The 22755-nt window shown below is 41.2% G+C and overlaps 1 protein-coding gene across 2 annotated transcripts in view; it reads right to left on the bottom strand.

Annotated features, from left to right (window-relative positions):
- Positions 1-22755, bottom strand: part of mdn1 (midasin AAA ATPase 1) — a 138591-nt gene that overhangs the window by 30296 nt on the left and 85540 nt on the right. For both annotated transcript variants that reach the window (XM_077711400.1, XM_077711401.1), the window contains exons 64-79: positions 22538-22699; positions 21312-21588; positions 20821-21059; positions 14975-15070; positions 14094-14188; positions 12733-12851; positions 12455-12607; positions 10249-10358; positions 10105-10178; positions 9800-9983; positions 9587-9728; positions 7603-7749; positions 7412-7535; positions 4384-4489; positions 663-778; positions 56-460 (exon numbers count right to left, since the gene is read on the bottom strand). In XM_077711400.1, coding sequence (XP_077567526.1) covers positions 56-460; positions 663-778; positions 4384-4489; positions 7412-7535; positions 7603-7749; positions 9587-9728; positions 9800-9983; positions 10105-10178; positions 10249-10358; positions 12455-12607; positions 12733-12851; positions 14094-14188; positions 14975-15070; positions 20821-21059; positions 21312-21588; positions 22538-22699 — 2549 coding nt within the window. The remainder of the gene's footprint in view (positions 1-55; positions 461-662; positions 779-4383; positions 4490-7411; positions 7536-7602; positions 7750-9586; positions 9729-9799; positions 9984-10104; positions 10179-10248; positions 10359-12454; positions 12608-12732; positions 12852-14093; positions 14189-14974; positions 15071-20820; positions 21060-21311; positions 21589-22537; positions 22700-22755) is intronic.

The raw sequence follows: 22755 nt of genomic DNA, 5'->3' as shown, positions 1-22755 counted from the left end.
GAGTCATAATATTGGTGTGACTGCCATTTATGACCATCCAAAAATTGTATTTTACCTTGTCAGAAGTAGTTTCTCTGAACACTTCTGTGCTATTGGTTGAAACTCAGTCTTAGAATTCTTTATCTCCTTCACCATTGCATCCACAAGCTGGTTGAGTTGCCTCCAAGTGGCATCTCCTCTATGTATTTTGGAAATTGCGGGCTGATGTTTAAGTGCCAATGGGGACGTGCATTTCAGAGGATGCTGCCAGGAGTCAACTTTACCCTCCTTTTCTGGCACTTGTGGGCAACACTGTAAAAGCCAGGACAACTCCTGCAGGAGGATGGAACACTGAGCAATGAGCCCCTGTACTTTGTTAACCCAGCTGTACAGAGCTTCCTGAGGTAGGAGTATGCAGTCTGTGTTTTCCTCTTCACTTTGGAGTTTGTTCCTGATATCTTTGATTGTGCTTGTTAGCCTCCTTATGAGAAAACATAAAAACACTCAACTGTTATTTATTTCATAGTTTTGTCCTTTGGATTAACAACAGATCTATTTGCAGTATATATTACTGGAAATGCTGCATCAATTTAGCCAACACAAGGAATGACATTCACTTTCATTTAATCTTAATTAATGCAATGCAAAGACTTGAACCTATGAAGGATATGCATGAAACAAACCTGAACCGGACAAACTGCTCAGTCAACTTTGTCAGTCGCTGCCTCTGTTTGAGTAGGAGGTGGAAGAGATGCGATGAAAAACCCCTGCATCTCTCAATAGTTCCCAAACTCAAGTCCTATAGGAGGGGGAGAAAGACATTATGTCCAAACTAGGGGTGTGTATTGCCAAATACAGTGCAATACAATTTGTATCATTATTAACAGGTCACGGTTCAATTCTGTAGTACAGGGGTCCTCAAACTCAATTTACCTGGGGTCCGCTGGAGGCAGAATTCTGGGTGAGGCTGGGCCACACCAGGATTTCCACAAGAAAAGCGCTGATAAATCATTCAATGTTCTCAAATATCTTTATTTTTAACAAAAAAATAAAAATAAACGAAATTTAAAACAAAAAGCCTGATTTAACCGTTATTTACCCTTTAACTTTATGAACATGAATAGTACATTAAACAGTAAGTCTGGACCCTGTACTTGGACTTATTGAAGTTCAAGGTGGAGAAGAGCTTTTCACATAAATATGTGCTTCCAAAAACACACACAAGGTCCGCTACAACATTCTGGAAAGGATCAACTCTCAAAAATTGTCCAAGCCTGTCTGCTTCTCCAATCACCTCCCTGAACTTGACTTTGAGTACAGAGTTGCCCTGCTGGTCAATGGGCTCCATTTGAAGCGCAGGAGGGGCATCTTGCACATCAAAGGAGAAGGGCTCTGCACAAATTTTAAATGTGGCTCTATGTGTCTACAGGTCTGAAAACCTGTAATCAAATTCCTTCAGTAGCTTCAAAATGCCCTCAGTATACTTCCCACCACTGAATGGTGTGCCTGCATCCACAAGTGCCCTGCATGCTGGGAAATGGCAAAGGTTTGTCTGAGAGCTGGGCATTCCACAACACAAGTTTTGTGTAGAATGCTCTCATGTTGTCATAGGTAAGACTGACAAGTTCCCCCTGGCCTTGTAGCTTCTTGTTCAGAACATTAAGCTTGTGTGCCACGGTGTTGGAAGAAACGCTGATATTGTTAAACAGAGCTTTCTTTTCTGGACAGACAATGTGCAGCCAGTAAAATGCACTTTTTACAAATTCACCTCTGAATGGCTTTCCTGCTTTAGCTGTTATCTTGCTAATGGCGTAACTAGCTTCGACTGCTGCATTATTTTCTTTCTTTAAAAAATCTTGTTGCCTAAGTAGACCTGTTTTAAGACTGGCAACCTGCTTGGCTCTCTCATCTCCCTGGAATTTTCCTACTCCTCAGCATGTCTAGTTGTGTAATGATGTTCAAATTGTGTTCCTTATGCACCACCATTTTTAAATAAGAATAATAATAATAAAGATTTGTAGTAATTGGTAGTTTTGGAATTACGTTTAGTGTAAGGTTGGATTAAACCTCTTTCTGTCTGCTGCCGTGCTTCCAGCATATCACACTGTAATGCAGTATGCCAGGATGCTCTCCACGGGGGCTCTATAGAAGGTTACCAGAAGCTTAGTGTCCAAGTTGTTTCTCCTGAGTACCCTACCCTGAGGAGCTGTCATTTCTGGGCCTTCTTCACTACTGCTGTGGTGTTTGTAGACCAGGCGATCTTATCCGTGACATGAACCCCCCAGGAATTAAAAGGACAGGACCCCGTCTACACATACTCCATTTATGAGGAGTGGGGCCAGATCTGTGCTGTGTTTGCAAAAGCCCAGGATTATTTCTTTAGTTTTGCTGGTGTTCAGTGTGAGATTGTTCACCGAGCACCACGAAGACAGTTTGTTGACCTCATCTCTTGAGGCCGACTCATCCCCTCCTGAGATGAGTCCGACCACCACAGTGGTGTCATCGGCAAATTTGATGCTGGAGTTAGACTGGTGGGTTGGTGTACAGTTGTATGTGTACAGGGAGTACAGAAGAGGACTTAGTACACAGCCTTACTACAAATCTTGGTTTACCACGCCAGTTTATAGCAAATTACGAAATCTGCAATTTCTATGAAAACTACGAAAAAAATGAAATAAAAATCAAGAAATGTCTGGTGTGATCGGTGTTTCAAAACGTTATGTTCGTTAAATTCGCCGATTGAGGATAGCACAGATCAAAACCAAATCCACATCACCTTAACGGTGACATCCTTTTCGGCCATGTGGATGTAGTTACGATAGATTTTCTAAAGCAGCATAGACATACCATAGCCATGGCTTCCTATCGAAGACGAGAGAACTGTGATGCTGATATTTTGCCATTGAAAAGAAAATACAACGAACTGCAGCTTGCAAATGTTCAAGACGGAATACATATTTATATATCCTTGCCTTCTACACAAGTGTGAGAAAGTTTTATAAAACTGCAGTGAAATATGTAAAAGAAAAATTTCCAATGAAGGATGAATTGCTCAAACATGCGGAGGTAGCTGATCTTAGCATCATCAAAAAAAGTTCCTTTGCAAGTGTAAGTATCAACAGATTCCCATGCATGAAGCCTGACTGTGATGTTGATGCCTTCGAAGAAGAATTCAGCTGCCGGCACGTTGAGGAGCTAGGATAAATTACAATACAGGAGAATGCAGATGTGCAATGGGGAAAAGTCAGAGAAATAAAAGACATTACTTGAACCCCCAAATATGCTAACATAAAAAATATTGCACTGGGCATACTTTTGATTCCCCACAGCAATGCCACATGTGAGCGAGTTTTCAGTGCTGTGAGGAAAATCAGGACAGACTTCAGGATGTCAATGGGACCAAGCACACTTTATGCCATGTGCTTGGTAAAGATGGACATCCAACTGGCAGAAGCAGCTTGCTATGAACAGAATTATTCAAGGGAGGAGTCAAAAGAGGCCAAGCTTGCAACTGAGAAAGTTAATAAAACTAAGAAAATGTATTAAAATTGCATGTGGTAAAAAAACGTTTTGTCTTTCATTATCCTTTTTTTTTAATTGAAAATGTTGATTGCCACAAATATTTTTGATTGCCTTTAGACATTTTGTTTAATAAAGTTCTCAATAATCATTAACGTGTTGTTTGCAACTTTTTTTTTAAAGTGTGGGTGCTTCTTTTAGATAAAACCAGAAAACTCTTGCCACTTCTGTAACATGTGTTGTATTTCCTTTGTAGCGAGGGAGTACTCCCTTCTAGCTCCTCACAACTGAGCTCCTGTAACACTCTGCCCATTATTTGAAGGTATCTTCACATGGAGTTATGGCGAGAAAGATAGTGCCCATGCTGTTCTCATAAGCAGCCACTTGCGTCGGCCACCTGGCTGTATGCTCGCATTATAAAATTTGTCTCGTATCTCAAGGTAAATATTTGCTCTTAAATATACCGTAATACTCTACATAGTAATACAAGTTGATTTAAGTTTAACTTTATCTTATTTTACAAAATACTCCCCCCTCACAGTTGTTATATACAGTGTACACAATTTGAAATAATAAAAAAAAAAAAGATAAAATACGAGAAAAACATACAAGTTGATAGGTGTTATTACACAGCCGAATGGTGAGAGGAGTGATGTACATGACTACCATTGTAGTTTCCTGGCCAACATCTAAGTCAGATTAAAATGTTTTATGTGCATTTTTTGGTTCATTTTACAAAGGACAATGGGTTGTGGCTTTGCTAAATCTAATCTATTGAATTGAGTAAAGTACCCCCCTCCCAACTTTCGGTTATAGTATTTGAAAATACGGGAAAAGGCATTTTTTTCAATTATGTACACCACCTTTAAGCAGCAGTTTTCTTACTTTTGAAGCATGTTGGAATGCTGTCTGCAAGGCATTTATCCTCGCCCATGAACGGTAGAAATAATGTTGGCATCCATCCCATACGGTAATCAAACCGGACATCCACCTAGAACATTTAACAATGAAGTGCATGCAGTCTTTGACAAAGCGTAAGAGTCGGCGTGACAGCACACAAATGCATAACTTTAGCTCAGGGGTTCCCACCTAAACGACGAATACCCTGATGCCACTTGCACCATAGTGTTAAATTTTGTGTTTAAGTGCATACAAAGGAGTTATCGAATTTACTCGCATATAAGCCGCCTTTGTCGGAGAAAAAATGATGACTGCATCGATGGTACGGCTATTGGCATAAAAACACGACATGCAAAAAAAACCTGCAAGTTGACGGCACCGTGACAATGACGTCACGACAAAATGGCGCTGTTGCGTCATGACCTAAGCGTATGCGGCAGATACTTTAATTCATTTCAAAATAGAGAAAAGATACAGATAAAACTTTAAACAAAATTTGTTTTGACGTCTATGAATTAAATTCAAGAAAAAAAACGTACGTATCTTGCATAAAACATGAAAACTCGCGTTCCCATCATTGCTCGCTGGGGCACAGCCATCTTATCTAGATCACGGGTAGCCATCTTAGCAAGGGCGGTGCTGTCCAAACTTAGTTAAAAGTGCTCTGACAGGCCAAATGAAAAGCCATATTACCTTCCTTATGATATTGAACCTAATAATATGCTTTTGACTCATGAAGTATCTCAGAAAGCGCCGTTCAATTGGCAGTCGGTGGTGGTAGCTCCGACCACTCTTGGTCGTTATGTGCTTTTGCTGCTTTTCTGTCTTAATGATTTGATTTGGTAATGATCCCATTTACTCTGCTTTGCTTTGTACTTTGTGCTTTTGCTTTGTTGTTCTGCTACCTGTGAGACTGAACTGTCTAACTTGTAACAGTTTTTTTCTGTATCTGCATTGCTACAATGAAATTTCCCGAATGCGGGATAAATTAAGTTATCCAATCCAAATACCACTTGATGATTTTTCTTAAGATTTTCCCTTCTAAGTAACAGATTTGTACTCCCTATTAAAACCATGAATATGAAGGTGAAATCAACGGGTGGCTTGTATGCGAAAAATAGTAAAATTCCCAAATTTCAGGAAATTTTCAGTGTGTGGTTTATACACACGGGCGGCTTATATGCGAATAAATACGGTAATGCCTGTTTAAAGAATGGAGGTGAATAATTTGGATCAACTGAATAAGTGTAATTTTCTGATTTAAAATTTAGATATACAGTGGGTCAAATAAGAATTTAGTCAACCACCAAGTGTGCAAGTTCTACTTGAAAAGATGAGAGGACTGTAATTGTCAACATGGGTAAACATCAACCATGAGAGACAGAATGTGGGGAAAAAAAAGAGAAAATCACATTGCTTGATTTTCAAAGAATTTATTTCCAAATTAGAGTGGAAAATAAGTATTCGGTCACCTACAAACAAGCAAGATTTCTGACTGTCAAAGAGGTCTAAACTCTAACGAGGACTAATGAGGTCTCCACTCGTTACCTGTCCACAACCTCAGTCTCTCACACTCCAAACTCCAGTACGGCCAAGATCAAAGAGCTGTCAACGGACACCAGAGACAAAATTGGAGACCTGCACCAGGCTGTAAAGACTGAATCTCCATTAGATAAAATGCTTGGTGTAAAACAAGTCAACTGTCAGAGCAATTATTAGAAAAGGGAAGACATACAAGACCACTGATAATCTCCATCGATCTGGGGCTCCATGCAAGAGCTCACCCTGTGGCATCAAAATGATAACAACAGTGAGCAAATATCCCTGAACCACACGGGGCTACCTAGTGAATGACTGGAGCCGTAGACAACAGTAGCAGATTGGAGCCCCTCAACTCCCTTCCTCAGAAGTCTGGAGCTGAAGACAACAGTGGCCGAGTAGAGCCCCTCGACTCTGTTGCTGATGAACGCCGACAGCAATCCATCCTATCCCAGGATGGAATGGTTGGTCAGAACACCGAGGTGTTGTCCCTTCTGCTACGTATTGCTACGGATATACATCCAGGCCCGTCTGAGGTTTGCTAGAGAGCATTTGGATGATCCAGAAGAGGACTGGGAGAACGTGTTATTGTCAGATGAAACCAAATGGAACTTTTTGGGAGAAACACAGGTTCTGTGTTTGGAGGAGAAGGAATACTAAATTGCATCCGAAGAAAACCATACCAACTGTGAAGCATGGGGGTGGAAACATGATGCTTTGTGGCTGTTTTCTGCAAAGGGACCAGGACGACTGACATGTGTAAAGGAAAGAATGAATGGGGCCATGTATCGAGAGATTTTGAGTGAAAATATCCTTCCATCAGCAAGGATATTGAAAATGAGACGTGGCTGGGTCTTTCAGCATGACAACGATCCCAAACACACAGCCTGGGCAACAAAGGAATGGCTTTGTAAGAAACATTTCAAGGTCCTGGAGTGGCCTACCTAGTCTCCGGTTCTCAACCCCATAGGACATCTGAGGAGGCAGTTTAGAGTCTGTGTTGTCCAACGACAGCCCCAAAACATCACTGCTCTAGGACATATGCATGGAGCAATGGGCCAAAGTACCAGCAACAGTGTGTGAAAAGCTTGTGAAGAGCTACAGTAAACGTTTGGCCTCAGTTATTACCAACAAATGATACATAAAGTATTTACATGAACTTTTGGTATTGACCAAATATTTCCCCCCCCACATACTGTCTCTCATTGTTGAGGTTTACCTATGTTGACAATTACAAGCTTCTCTGATCTTTTCAAGTAGGAGAACTTGCACAATTGGTAGTTCACAAAATACTTATTTGCCCCACTGTATGCACAAAATAAATGAATACAGTATTGGGAAATGTTTTCCAGCAAAATATAATTTATATGTATTTTTTCATTAAACGTTGAACCCGTTTTAAACTCTGAGTGTGCTTTGTGTAATTTCCAATGGATCACTACAATTAAACAAACCACCTCAACCCCTGGCTTACAAAGTCTCAGACTCGGAGTCCACTATGGTAGAAAAAGCGGTGCCCAAATCCAGTGGCTGTAAGAACAGGGTTCTTTCTTGGTCAGCTGCCTTGTTCAATATCAACCCTTTACGATATGAAAGACCTGAGACAGAAATTCAGAAGAGTTCATACTGCTACATTTTTCTCAATAGGATTGAAGTTTAACTAACCTGTTTCTGCGAGTATTTTGAAGAGAGAAGACAGAGCTCTCTGTTTTTGCTGCAAAATGTGTTTCACCTGTGTAGTCTGTTTCTCTTTTTCTACTGAAATGTCGATGGCCAGGTCCTGCAAGTTTTTTAGATTGTGAAGGATCTCACCTAAGAGGAATAAGAAACAGACACACACACTATCAACAGATGGTTGTGAAAAAAGTGAAAGATTAAGCTCAGTCTAAATTTCTATAAATTGTACTTGGATCCATTGTGTTTCTCTTAATTCTGCACAACTAATGCAAAAAAATAAATAAATAAACGGAAAAAAATGCAACCCTCCGCCCAGTGCTCATAGAAATCTTTGCATGAGGGAGATGCGGCGAGAGAGACAGTGTGGTGAAATCATAAGTAGCCTCTCGCGGCCTCGGCTCGCTGTGGCTCTGCTCTTTAGCCTAAGTCCCCTCTCCGCAACGGGGAGGCTGCGGTTTCTCCTGTAATGATTCTTCCACAGGACGTTTAAGAGGCATTTCAAATGACAACCCAAAATCCAAACAAGTGCACTTGAAGTTTTGTGTGATTCTAGACAGGACCACTGCTCGTGGACACGCTTCCATCCAGTCTATTCTGCACAATCTAGTTTTATTTAGATATGGGGCAAAGACACTACGTTTGTTATTATAGTTTTAAGCAGACCACCCGAGCATATGCATATCTTCAGGAGAAAAGCCCATTCATATCTGCTAGATGTTGCAATGTTTGCAGAAAAATAGTTTAACAGCTTTAGCTTTGTCCATGCATACAAGATGACGCAGTTTAAATGCATCCAGACCTAAAACTTCTTACAGGGAACTATGCCAGGCATTCCCAGTAGACCCTCAAGACATTTTGGAGTCAACTCACAACTAGGTGGTGATCTGTTGACATATACGTCCCTCTATTCACCCACCAATCTAAGACATGTGCCCGCAAGCACGATGCCATGACTACAAAGTTGATCATAAGATTGTAGCCTAGGGTGTCCTCATGCGAAGTGCACATATGGACACTTTTATGCTTAAACGAGGTGTTGATGGTTGAGAATCAACGAGTACAGAAGTCCAACGATAGAACACCGCTTGAGTTCAGATCAGGGGGACCACTCATCCCAATCACGCCTCTCCACGTCTCACTAGCATGCTCCACCAGAATGAGGGAGTCCACTCAAGCACGACAGGACACTCAAGCACCCCTTCCAAGGAAAATGATGGGTACTCAGAGTTGCTGTTTGGTGCATACGCATAAAAAACAGTCAGGTCCCATTCCTCCCAACTGAGGGTGGTGCGATGGTACCCTTGTCCACCAGCGCCAAAAGGTGCTTGCCATCGTGCACCACCACCACAGTGGGACCCTGGTGACCCACGCCTGGGCGAGGGAAAATAGTTCTAAATTGTTTGTCAAAAGAGGTCTTCTGAGTCATTCTTTGTCTGGTCCCTCACCCAAGACTATTTTGGCATGGCTGACCCTACCAGGGGCACAAGGTCCTACACAACATAGTTCCTAGGATCATTGAGACACAAACCCCACCATCACGATAAGGTGACGACGAATCAGGGGTATTTTAGTTGACAAACTTTTAACTGCATGACCTTTTTTCAATTATTCATAAAGATCAGATTTATATTTCCATTTAACACTTTCTTTTTTAACATATTTTACATCGAATTGACATGTTTGGAATTCATTGTTACCACAATAAAACCCCCTATTAGTCACGCATAAGAGGTTTAAGGGAATTCAGAGCATAGACTAAGTTGAGTTCATTGTACATGAACCAAAATGAAGGTAGAAGGGTCGGTCAATGACATTTTGATTTTCTTACACTTTACTCTTAAATGCTAGGAGCTATGTCTAAAAGGCAAAAAAAATAATATCAACACCTCTTTAAACGTAAACGGCAGAATTTTTGTGTTAAATATGCAGGACATATGAGTAAAGCTTTAGATCTGAAATACATGTAGCTTACCAGTGAAGAACTCCAGATCTTCAGTCAACTCCAGTGCCGGGTGTTTCTTCAGAAATTGGGCACATATTTTCTTCATTTTTTTGGTAAGAACAGGGAGACGTGCTTGCAGATGTTGTATGTTAACTCCGTCTTGCTCATTGCTCTGAAATCCCCAGATGAACATCAATACTCATTGACAAGCAATCTTTAATATGCATACGTTGGAACTCAAACCTGCTGTTCTCTGTTCACTCTTGGCTCGGTTTCCTTGAGTGCCTGATGAATCTGCTGAATATGTGTTTCCTCTAATTTTTTGTTATAATTATCGTGGGAATTGTTGTTTTTCTGTTCTACCAGAACAGTAAGACAAGGACTATTAAGAACGTGCTCAAAATTCTTGATGAATTTAAAGAGGGTCCTGGACAAACAAAGAGGGGAAAAACAGTTATAAAATTATAAATTATAATTAAATTTTTTTTATAAATTATAAATTTGGACAAAGATAAACGCCATTTTTCTTTATTCAACTGATAAATTACCGATGTGCCTTTTCCACTGACTGCTTGATGGACCAAAAACTACAATCATTCCACTTGGAGATCTTAACAAAGTCCTGAAGCATATTAAATTCAATTAGTATGAGTAATTTTACATTCAAATACAATTTCATTAATATTGTGTACCTGAAGTTCCTTTTCAATTGGCTGTCTCAGAAGTCTGACTGTTTCCTGAATACAATCTGAAAATTGACTGTAGTATTTGTGAAGGTTCCACAGAAGATAAGACAATGCATCTGAAAAGTAAGGAAAATTATAGTTTTTTTATTAACCATATTTTCCACACTGCAAGGCGGACCTGATTATAAGACAGTAGTAGTAGTGGTGGTAGCAGCGGGAGTAATAGTGGAGATAGTATGGTGTTATACATCCACTAGATAAGTGTAGTAATAGAAGAAGTGGTAAGGCGCTCTGTGCTATACATCAACTAGATCAGTGGTTTTCAAAGTGGGCGGTACCGCCCATCGGGGGGTGGTGTGAACTTTCAGGGGGGCGCTGACGAATAAACAGGCGAATGGGGGGCGTTGAAATAGTGAAGGGGGCGATGGAGCAATTACAGTAAAATGTGACGTTGGTGTTTGTAGAAAGACCGGAAAAATTGATTGTCTGTAATAAAAAGTCGACAAAAAACAAGCTTTATTGAAACAAGAAACGTTGTCTGCTCGAGCGCTCACGAGCAGCGCGCATATACCGTATATCACTAATTGTCGCGAGTTTATCGTCGATGCAGGCGACTGGGGAAACCACCACCATCCAGTCAGCCGCAGAGGAGCACACAATAGCGCGCCGGCGCTGTTTTTTTTAGTCTTCAAACTGTTTGTGATTGAAGAATCAACCAATTCTTGTGACATTTAGCAATATAGTCGTTCTAGCGTTCGTTGGAAAGGGGTAAAGAGGGGGGCGTTGGCATTTTGGCCCGGCGGTGAAGGGGGCAAAAAGTTTGAAAATCACTGAACTAGATGGAGCTGTGCTAAAGGGAATTTCCTACATTGATTAACCAATACAGTGGTACCTCGTGATACAACAGCTTGTCATGCATGCTCGTGTTACGACGGAAATTTCGATCAAATAATTAGCTCGTGATACGATTAAAATTTCAAGACGCGACCAAGCCAGGTGGCCAGGACATGAGAGGCAGTTTATTTGCCGCATGTCTTTTGTGTATAACTACTATATCGACGAGGACTGAACATTTATTCAGACGGGTTTCGATCCGGAAACACAACGCGCATGCGGGCTAAAAGAGAGCTTTCTGGGTAATGAAGTATACTCGTGCACACAACACCCATAGGCAAGGGCACCCTTTCTAAAAATAAAACTTCATTACCCGCGATCAATACGCGAGTAAGCTCAGCTATTGCATTTCATGTTATTCTTTTTAAGAAAAGAAGCTCCCGCGATCGTTCTTTAAAAACTATTCCTCTTTGGCAAATAGTCATGAGTTATCCTATTGAGGACATTTGTGTGCATAATTCGCGGAAAATTTTGAAGGCAATACAACAGCAAACAGTCCATCAATAGTGAACGTGAGGGTGGAGGCCTGGTAAACCGCTAACCTGGAAAACGAAGGTAACAAAAGATTAAGAAAAACTAGAATTCAGTTTTGTGTAGTTCCATTAAACGTATGTCAAACGTAGGTCTGAGTGTCTGTATATATTTATCCAAGTTAATTTAATTTGTTTTTTTTGTTTACGAGTGCCGTGGATGAAGTTAGAATTCGAAAAAATAAAATAAAATTTCAATCCAATATCTTTTTTTTTGGTGTTTTTTTCAGAGGGTTGGAAAAAAAATTATTTGTTTTCAATTCATTTCAATGGGAAACGTTCGCTTGAGTTACAAACTCGACATATCTCAGTCTCGGAACAGATTATGATCGTATGTCGAGGTACCACTTTATTGATCCATATTGATGGTGCATCGAATTATAAGATGCGGTGTCAGATGATGACAAAATTTAAGTGGTTTAGTTGTGCCATATAAAGCAGATAATAATGATACTCCGAACATGAAAGAATCCACATATTATCACTAGGTAAGGGACCCGAGATGACCAGATGCATTTGTCAAATGCAATGGCAAAGTAAATATATACTAAAATTCCTTAAGCTAAGGCATTAGAGCAGCGGTAGGGAACCTATGGCGCCGGCAGCCACATATGGCTCTTTTGATGGGTGCCTATGGCTCCCTGCTAACATGTGAGGTAAACTATGGAAACTGCTGGCGAGAAAGCACGGGAATAGGAGCGTTACATTGTTTGTATGATTGCATATAAAGTTATTATCTTAAATGTTTGTGCTGTATGTCTGGAGTATATCACAAAGTGTAATATGACCTTGCCCAGGCTGAGGAGGGAGCAGAAGAAGGTGACAATGAAAGCTGAGTAACATAGCCAAGCGTGTATGAAACTCGCCCAGGGTAGAACCATTCATGAAGGCTTCAAGAGTAGAGGACAACGAGGACAGGCAGGAATTTCCCATCTCAATGCCTAGACAGGACAAAAACAGCACTGGATTTCAGAGTTCTGAGAATGATAACTTTTTAATCAACTCATATCCACATTTTACTTTATTTTTAATCAGCCACACAGAACATTGTGTGTGGTGTTCAAACCTGAATTTGCCATGTGATCTTCCAGATATTTTGTTATGAGCTGGTAAATGGAGAACCAATGCTTAGTGGATTTCTCAGAATGTCGCTTTGCAGCATTGTCCAGACTGTCTCGCCAGCAACTGCCAAAAAAACATTAATGTCTGTTATGAAAAAATGGTAGATCTACACAATACAAATAAATGTAGACACAGTGGTACCTCGGCATGCGAGTGCCCTGACATGCGAGGAATTCGAGATACGAGTAAAATTCCGGGCAAATATTTATCTTGAGATATGAGCATACAGCGGACGCGAGAGGCTGCTGATAAGAACGTCATCGGCACTGTCTCTCTTCCCGCAGCTCCCCCGTGAAATGTCTCTGGTCGCACCTTCTCGTGTAATGTCTCTACGAGCAATGGGCGGAGCGTTGCATCTTTTTTCAGTCTATTCCCCCCCATTAGTCTGTTCGAATGGTGGAGCGATCGCTAATACGAGAGTATATAGAACTTCTCATTGGCAAGTGGTCGTGCGTTATCCTATTGTGAGGCAATCTGTTTGCATCATTTTCGGAATATTTTGAAGGGAATACAAAAGCAAACAACCCTAGATAGATTGCATCTGAAAGTCAGGTTGGAGAAAGGTATCAAATTTTAAAACAAATTAGAATTAAATTTAGTATACGGTTAGATTCAATTTATTTTTGAGTGTGTCTGCATTGTAATCCAAGTTCATTTAAATTTGTTTGTCACGAGTGGGTTGCCGTGCAAAACGCCCCCTCCCCTCTGTTCCTCTCTCACCTCCCTCTCTGCGAAATATGTTTAAGTTTAGTACTATTAAACACATTTTAGTACTATCAAACCACTAGTTAGTTGTTACTTTGTTAATGGAATGCGTATTAGAACAAATGTTTTTCCATCCCAATATCCTATTTTTGTGTTTTTCAGAGGTTTGGAACAAACTAATTTGTTTTTAGCTCATTTCTATTGGAAACGTTCATTTGAGCTACGAGTAAATCGACATACGATCTTAGTCTCGGAACGAATTAATTAATTAAAAGTGTAACGTTTAATAGCTTCACTTCATATATATTATGGATGCAAAAATGGAAGTATGGAAGAAATGATAGGGGTGATCCTAGGTATCCCTAGGTATCTAAGAAAGGAAAACTAATTAGATCTAACTTTATTATTAAGCATTTTCTGTTACTTTTTGGGATGAGTTGTTTTCCAAAATTGTAGCTGCTGTCATTTTAAAGTCACTTACACTCGTATTATATTACACTTTTACACATCTGCAAAAATGCAAATGCAGCAAAATGCATCTGAAATAAAAGCCTTGAAGATCACAAAATGTATTTTGTACTTTAAAGAAAAAAGTCCTACTTTAGCTCCAATTTATGCCATTTGATAATGAGCTGTGTGACTTCTGTCATGTTGTTCTGCAGTGAGACTGCACGGCTGGCATTATTCTCCCAATCCTGAAAAAAGCAAAAGTTGGAACATCAAAATGAGATGGCAATATTGCACTCGTGAAAAGAAATATCTCTACAAGTGAATTATCATGTAACTTTAAGGAGTCCATAATTGTAAGGATCAATTTCTATGTTGGATATCAGCGCTAGGCTGACTGAGTGTCATGATGACGATGCGGTCTTACTGGGTAACTATCGATTTTGGGGCAGATTTAAATAGACAGGCTTGTTGGCGAGAGAATCAGAAACACCTTTGTCACACGAGAGGTGGCTTACAGAAGATACACCATGGGTGGGGAAATGACAGGAACTCAGTGGGCAATCACAAGTACAGGTCACTCAGGGGGAAAAAAAACAACAAAACATGACATAAATCATTCAAACAATCTAAATCTTTAGTAGATTAAGTTGAATTCAACCATATATCTACATGGATTCTGACTATGGTTGAGAGCATGCGCCGAACAGAGAAGACATGGAGTTGATTATGTGCCTAGCATCGTACGTGTGACTGCAGCGTAGAAGCTGATGTTAGTTTTCTGATGGGTTGCCTAAATATACGTGCTTGTGTAAACGTTCACTTTTTAGTTATTCTGTCGCTGTACAAAGTTGCAGTTGTAAAGTAATAAATTGTGAGGGTCCTTTTTAAGAATAATGATTTGAAACCTTGGTCAGCCTCAAATGCAAAAACAAGAATGCTGCAGTTTGTTTGCTTTCTGCGGTCTCCCTCAACGCAGCTGCAAACTATCCTGTTCTAATAGGGAAATTAAACATTATATAAACAGAACTTACTTGTGCTTTACTCAGTAGTATCTCAAGGCCATTGAGGAACTTTGAGAGAGGACAGGATAAACTGAATTTCATCATCCTCTCTATCACGGCAATCAACTTTAAAAACAAAACATACCACACAATGTGTTATTTTGGATAATCATACAAGGCATGAACATCGACAAGACTTGTACAGTGGCCACCAATTAAAAGTTATCCTACTTGAGAAGATTAAAGACCTGTAATTGTCAACATGGGTAAACCTCAAATATGAGACAATGTGGAAAAAAACTGCAGAAAATCATTGTTTCATTTTTATAGGAGGTTACCCTATTTTTACGACTATGAGGCGCACATAAGTCTTAAGTTTTCTGCAAAATAGACGCTTTATAATCCGGTGCGCTTTATATATGGACCAAAACTAAGATTGTTATCACGATATAATAAAATAAATCAGTCAATAGGACAACTACGGCAAGCAGCCCCGGACTAGTATTATCCCGTAGATAAAGTACAGCGCTGTGAATGCTGGGATATGTAGTAGTTCTTTTGTCAATAAACCCAATGGATTGTGGTCTAACGATCGGCACCAACACTAGCTAGCTAATATTTGCGAATGGATTGTGCCCTGGTGATCATGATATACATACACACACACACACACACACACATATATATATACACATTTATACACACACACACACACATATATATACACATTTATACACACACACACACACACATATATATACACATTTATACACACACACACACACACACACGCCTTGCCTGGCTGCGTCTAAAAGAACGGTGCTTCCTTTGTGTGTGTAAAATACAGAAAAAGCACTCTTTATCGACACTGCGGCTAAAAATACGATGCGCATAATAGTCATGAAAATACGGTATTTGCAAATAATGGCGATAAATAAGCATTAAGTCAATACTAAAAGATCATCTCAATACTTTGTTATATACCCTTGGTCAGAAATAACAGAGGCCAAACATTTTCTGTAACCTTTCACAAGCCTTTCACACACTGTTGCTGGTATTTTGGCTCAATTCTCTATGCAGATCTCAATATCAGTGATTTTTTGGGGCTGTCGTTGGACAACACAGACTTTCAACTCCCTCCACAGATGTTATATGTGGTGGAGATCTGCTTAGGCCCGTCACGGACCTTGAAATGCGTTTTACGAACCCACTCCTTTGTTACCCTGGCTGTGTTTGGGATCATTGTCATGCTGAAAGACCCAGCCACGTATCATCTTCAACATTCTTGCTGATGGAATATTTTCACTCATAATATCTCGATACATGGCCCCATTCATTAATTCCTTTACACCAGTGGTCTCAAACCCGCGCCCCGCAGTTGGCCCGCGGGGACAATAATTTACGGCCCACGTCTTAATATGCAAGATTAATGTCCGTGTGGCCCGCAAAATTGATATGAATGACACGGTGTTCAGAGCTGGATGAACCAATCACGGTGAAGCATACGGCTCTGGGGGGCGGGACATTGGCCGGGCTGTCCAGTGCCTCGCCCACTCACTCATTCATTCCTCCAATCAGCTGGGCAGAGGAGAAGCTGTTAAGCCGATCACTCGGCTCGGAGATCTGCCGTAATCCAATACGATCGGAGAGCGAAAGTGCGCGTGCGCCGCAGACCCGAGCGACTGAAAGTCAAACGGTCAAATCGAAAGTGTGCAGGCGCCCACAGAACCGCGCGACTGAAAGTTAAACGGTCAAATCGAAAGTGCGCATGCACCACAGAACCGCGCGACTGAAAGTTAAAAATTCAATCCAAGACTCATTATTAGTGTAAACCCATATTACAGCCCCAGATATGTCTGCCAATGCCTGCCGTGAACAGAAAGGTCAGTGATGAGCACAAACAGTTTCAAGAAAAGTGGGGAGTGCAATATTTCTTTGTTGAGCACAGGGGCACCCCAACGTGTCTCATTTGCACTGAAAAAGTTGCAGTCCACAAGGTATACAATTTGAAACGTCATTATGCTACGAGACATGCTGAGGAGTACGACAAATACCTGGGAGATGAGAGAGCCAACCAAGTTGACAGTCTTAAAACAAGTCTTTTGAGGCAACAGGGTTTTTTCAAGAAGGCTACAAAAGAAAGTAATGCAGCAGTCGAAGCTAGCTACGCCATTTGTGAGCTGATTGCCAAGGCAGGAAAGCCATTCACAGAAGGTGAATTTATCAAAAAGTGCATATTACAGGCTGCACATATGGTCTGTCCAGAAAAGAAAAGTCTGTTCAACATCAGCCTTTCTGCCAACACCGTGGTAGAGCGCATTTCTGACTTGTCAAGTGACATTTATGATCAACTTTGTGAGAAAACACAAAACTTCAGTGTATATTCAGTGGCTCTTGATGAGACCACAGACATCACAGACACTGCCCAGCTCGCAATGTATGTCCGGGGTGTTGATGACAATTTTGAACTGTTGGAGGAGTTGCTCACAATAATTCCAATGCATGGCCAGACCACCACTAAGGAATTATTTCACAAGCTGTGTGATGCCATTCAGAATGCCGATTTGCCATGGAAGAGCTTTGTTGGAATAACAACTGATGGAGCCACATCAATGATTGGGAGGAAGAATGGACTGGTAGCACTTGTTCAAAAAAAACTGGAAGAGGAGGGTGTGGAGGAGGCCATAGCTCTGCACTGCATTATCCATCAAAAGGCCCGTTGCAGCAGATGCCCGAAGTTTGACAATGTGATGTCTGTCGTTGTGAAATGCATCAACCATACTAGATCCAGGGGCTTAAAGCATAGAAGGTTTCGTGCTTTTTTGGAGGAAACCGAGTCTAAATATGGGGATGTGCTCTACTTCACTGAGGTACGTTGGCTCAGCAGGGGAAATGTGTTGAAGAGATTTTTTGAGTTGAGAGCAGAAGTAAAAGACTTCATGGAGATAGACGAGGTTGCTATTCCTGTGCTAAGTGATCCCAAATGGCTCATGGACTTAGCTTTTCTTGTTGATATCACACATGAGCTTTATGTACTGAACAAGAAGCTACAAGGCCAGGGGCAACTTGTCAGTGCTGCCTATGACAACGTGAGAGCATTCTGCTTTAAAGTTTTGTTATGGAAACGCCAGCTCTCTCAGCCAAACCTTTTCCATTTCCCAGCATGCAAGGCTCTTGTGGATGTAGGCACACCATTCAGTGGTGAGAAATATGTGGAGGCCATTTTGAAGCTGCAGGAGGAATTTGATTTTTATCAGGGGTATTGATGAGAATTTCAAATAATTGGAGGAATTTTGGGATATGGAATCCTTGAAAGGAAAAACACGGGGAGAGGATTTATTTAACAGCGTGTCAGGTATCATACAGATGTTACCTTGGAGTTGCTCACCAACGTAACCACAGATGGATCACCAAATCTGACTGGATAAAACGTCGGGATATTCAAAACAAATCAGGACAGGAGGTAATTCTCCTACACTGCATAATTCAACAGGAAGGGCTGTGTAAATACGTGTTGCATCTTGTCCGTGAGTGAAGCCAGTTGTGGAACTCATTAACCTTATTCGAGCAAGGGGACTTCCTCAGTGTACGTTTATTAATTTTCTTGAAGAAACTGACACGGATCACACAGACTTGCTTTATCATTCTTATGTCCGCTGGTTAAGTCAACACTATAATACCGGACATTCTGATTGACAAACTCTCCCACCTTGGACTATTCTCTTTCCATCTGGTGCTGGATAAAGAAAAATCTTAACCAACCGACCACAAACTATTAGACTTGTTCCCCACTTTTCTTCCTCCATTACACTCAGCACTTGCTCCCCAAAGGCTGTGTACTGAATGCTCTTCTGTACTCCCTGTGCACATACGATTAAAGCAACCCACCTGTCTTAACTCCATCATCAAATTTGCCGATGAGACCATTGTAGTCGGTCGGACTCATCTCAGGAGGGAATGAGTCGCCTTACAGAGATGACGTCAACAAACTGTCTTTGTGGTGCTTGGTGAACAATCTCCCACTGAACACCACAAAAACTAAAGAAATAATCCTGGACTTTCGCAAACAGCACAGATCTGGCCCACTTCACAGCCGAAAAGATTGTCGGCTGCTCTCTGCCCTCACCTGAAGACATTGCCAGCTCTCGTTACCACAGCAGAGCCGGCCGGGAGCATTGTGGGGGACCCATAACACCTTGGTCACAACCTGTTACAGCTGCTGCCCTATGGCAGACGCTACAGGTCTCACAAAGTACGGACAAATAAGTTTAAGGACAGGTTTTCCCCACATCCATCAGGACTCTAACTTGCGGTAACACGCCACACAATCCCTTCTGTGTAATAACTATGGGGTGAGGTAACATGAAAAGATGATCTCACTCCTACTGGCTGACTGAAGGTAAGTGAGAGACAGTGATCCGCTCAGGGGGTGATACGATGTATCCATCACGGCCGAATGCCAACAAGTCTGAAAATATCACTTATTTGGGTCTTTTGCCGGGAAAACACTTTTCGGAGAAGCACTACCAATTTTGTCACACGCAGCCGGCCGGGTATGATGACAATTAGGCTTTTTGTCGAGTCAATGATGATGACAAAGCCTATGTCCGATTATTCCCCATACTACAACGTTAGTGTACCCATGTTATGCAAGCTGCTAGCGCATTTTATGCAAACCGCTTGCGTAAATTAAGCTAGCCGCTAGCATAATTTATGCTAACCTCTAGTGTAAGTTAGGCTAGCCGCTAGTGTGTTATTCTTAAAGACGGCACGAACAAAACTATGTTTGATAATGCTTTATTGAAGTAACAGGTACACTCTGATTTAAAGAGTTTGGTGAAAAGCTCGAACAACAGTGCTGGCGGACACTTGAGCCCAGTTATCCACAATCCATTGTAACTCGCGACGTGGATAACTCCCAAGCCTTTAATTTATTCATGTAACTGGTGCGACGCTGCCTGCCCGAGCAACAATGTTGTCCATCCGTTAGCACAGCTGTTAAATTGTATTCGATCCATGGCTTCAGTTCATTTTCCAAGCGTTCATACCAGCATTCTCTTGTCATAAACGTCAGGAATTTCCTCTGTGTAGCACTAATAGGCTGTTTGTTTGAGTTTTGAGTGTTTTTTAGGGTTAAAGGCGCTATAGGCACACGGAAGTCAAATGCCTTGCCACTCCCCTGGGATGTTTCGAATGGATTTACCGTAATGCTTGGAATGTGGAGGGAGGCTATTTGTAGGGTGTATGTCTGTTGGGTTGATCGCAATAAGTAGCGTGCCAGCAAGAAATAAAACCAATCACTCAAGTCATCAGGGCCATACAAAAATTGGGCACATGGACCATTTTAAAGAAATGTTTAGACCAGTGGTGTCAAACTCCCTTTGGTCTGCGGGCCGAATACAGCTTAATTTGAGATCAAGCGGGCCGGACCAGTAAACTCATTGCAAAATTATATAGAACTAACAATAAGCCTACTTTTGAACCTTTGTATTAGTCACTAATACTAACAATTAGTGCAAAAAATGAGTAAATTATCAAAATGTTTATTAATTAATTAATTTTCCTTTTACATTATGAACAATATATTATGAACAAGGGAATAACGTCATAAGAACATAAATAAATGTCAATTCATGTTGTCTGCACGTACTAAAACACTGCTCCCCCCAGTGGATAAAACATGAACTACACATTTTAGAGAAAATTTTATACAATGCAGCTTTCTTCCCCAGGCCGTACCAAACCACCAGACGGTCCGGATCCGGCCCATGGGCCGTATGTTTGACACCCCTGGTTTAGACCATTAAATGTGCTTTATAGGGGTGAAAATACAGACATTTGATTTAAAGATCAAAACATTTTCACATTACACAGACCTGTGCAAGGACTGGGTGATCTGGCCATTCTTCAAGTATATGATTCACAGAAATCCTCAACTGCTCGAGGACAGGAAGACAAAGGCGGGCCTCACTCATATTTTGATCATGATAGAAGTCATAAGGGCCTCCGGTGGTGTGAACCAAAAAGTCAAATGCTGCTGAACCTTCCACAGTGTTCTGGAGGATAGATGAAAGCAGTAGCTCACTGCCTGTAAGCTGCTGGTTTACTTCTGCATCTGTATAGAGGTGGAGGCGGGGGTGATGGGTGTTAAAACTATTTCAGATAAAAATAGAACAAATATATTTGTGTTACAAAGGTAAGTTAGGATTGTATAGCTTATGGCAGACAGTATGAATGTTCTCCTGTGGTTCATATTGTAGCTACTGTTTATAAACAAATATTATACAGTCTGTTGAAAAATTATTTCTCCCCCGCCTCCCATTGTATTAATTAAAGAAAAGGTGGAGAAAATTGTGTGGGCACTCACCAATCAGATGATAGAAGTGTGCCAATATGGGACCAGCAATTTGGAAAGAGGAAATCATGGCGTTAATATAGAATTGGCTCTGACCATTGGGTGATCTGTTCTGATACCACAAAGACTGGGCATAGTTTAGACATAGGTGCTGGTGTATTTGGACGACTGTGTTCATTGCAGTATTTGAGAGAGGACAGCTTTCCACAATGACCACTCTAGCATCATCTTTCTCCAATTCGGCATCTGTGGGGCTCTCCAAGGTTGGCAGGGACATATCTAAAAAGTCCTAGGTGGAGAAGGAAAATATCAGTTCTTAGACTTCAATACAAACATTTGAATTTGTGTCTTAAAAATATGTTTGTTCGGCCCAGGTACAGTAACACCTCGAAGTACCAGTGCCCCAACATACAAGGCATTTGAGATACGATTAATTCACGAGAAAATATTTGCCTTGAGATACGAGACAAATTTTGACATAAGCATTCAAGACAGCCAGGTGGCCGAGACGCAAGACGCTGTTTATGATTTCAGCGCACTGTCTTTCTGCCGAATCTCCCTCATGCAAGACATCTATGAGCACTGGGCAGAGCGTAGCATTTTTCCTTGTTTTTCTTGCGTTATTCAGTGCAGATTTAAGGTAAGGGGTATGACGACAATCGAATATTAAGCACGAAACATTTAAAAACAGTGTCCGCGTGCGTGACCGGGCTGGCTCACCAATGCGTGTAGAAGAGCAGGATGTTCGCCTTGAAAGCCACGGCTGAATACCTTCCCCTCTTTGCCCTGGTTATTGCACAAGGTTTAAATTTGACGTATGATTCAAACTTTTTTTTCAAGCGTGTGTGTAGAGGAATTTTAAGTTCAATTAGGTTAAATTTAAAGTTTGTTATGTTACGAGTGCATCCGTCAAGTCTCAGTCTGCCGCCGTCTCAGACTGCCTCAGTGCGTCTCAGTCATTCTCTCTATGACTGAATTTGGCATTCTACCCACTGTAATACTATGTATGAATTGTTTTAAGGAATTGAGTCTGAATGGGTGGATGTCACGGCCCAGCAGCTGAGTGGTTATTGCTTCGGCCTCATAGCTCTGGGCTCGTGGGTTCAAATCCAGGTCGGTCCAGGTGTGTGTAGTTTGTATGCTCTCCCCAGGCCAGTGTGGTTTCTCTGGGTACTCTGATTTCCACCCACATTCCAAAACCTTGCATGGTAGGTGCTTTAATAATGTAACTTTAGTACCTTGTCAAACTGAGGGAACTGTAGTCTGAAGTCCTTCTCTTCTTTCTCCATTTCTGTGAGTCCTGTACCATGCAGTTGACTCCTGTTGCGGTACAAGGACACTTCCTGCTCCTCCCGTTCTGTCTTCTTTTTCTCCATCTCGTCCCAATAATTTACAAGAGCCTGAAGAGCACCATACCAACGAGAGCTCGGTAAAGAAACTATAAATTTCTTAATTT

The sequence above is a fragment of the Stigmatopora nigra genome, unplaced genomic scaffold, assembly GCF_051989575.1.
Source record: "Stigmatopora nigra isolate UIUO_SnigA unplaced genomic scaffold, RoL_Snig_1.1 HiC_scaffold_26, whole genome shotgun sequence".
NCBI lineage: Eukaryota > Metazoa > Chordata > Actinopteri > Syngnathiformes > Syngnathidae > Stigmatopora > Stigmatopora nigra.
The sequence above is the reverse complement of the archived record's forward strand: the minus strand, read 5'-3'. Positions and strand labels throughout refer to the sequence as shown.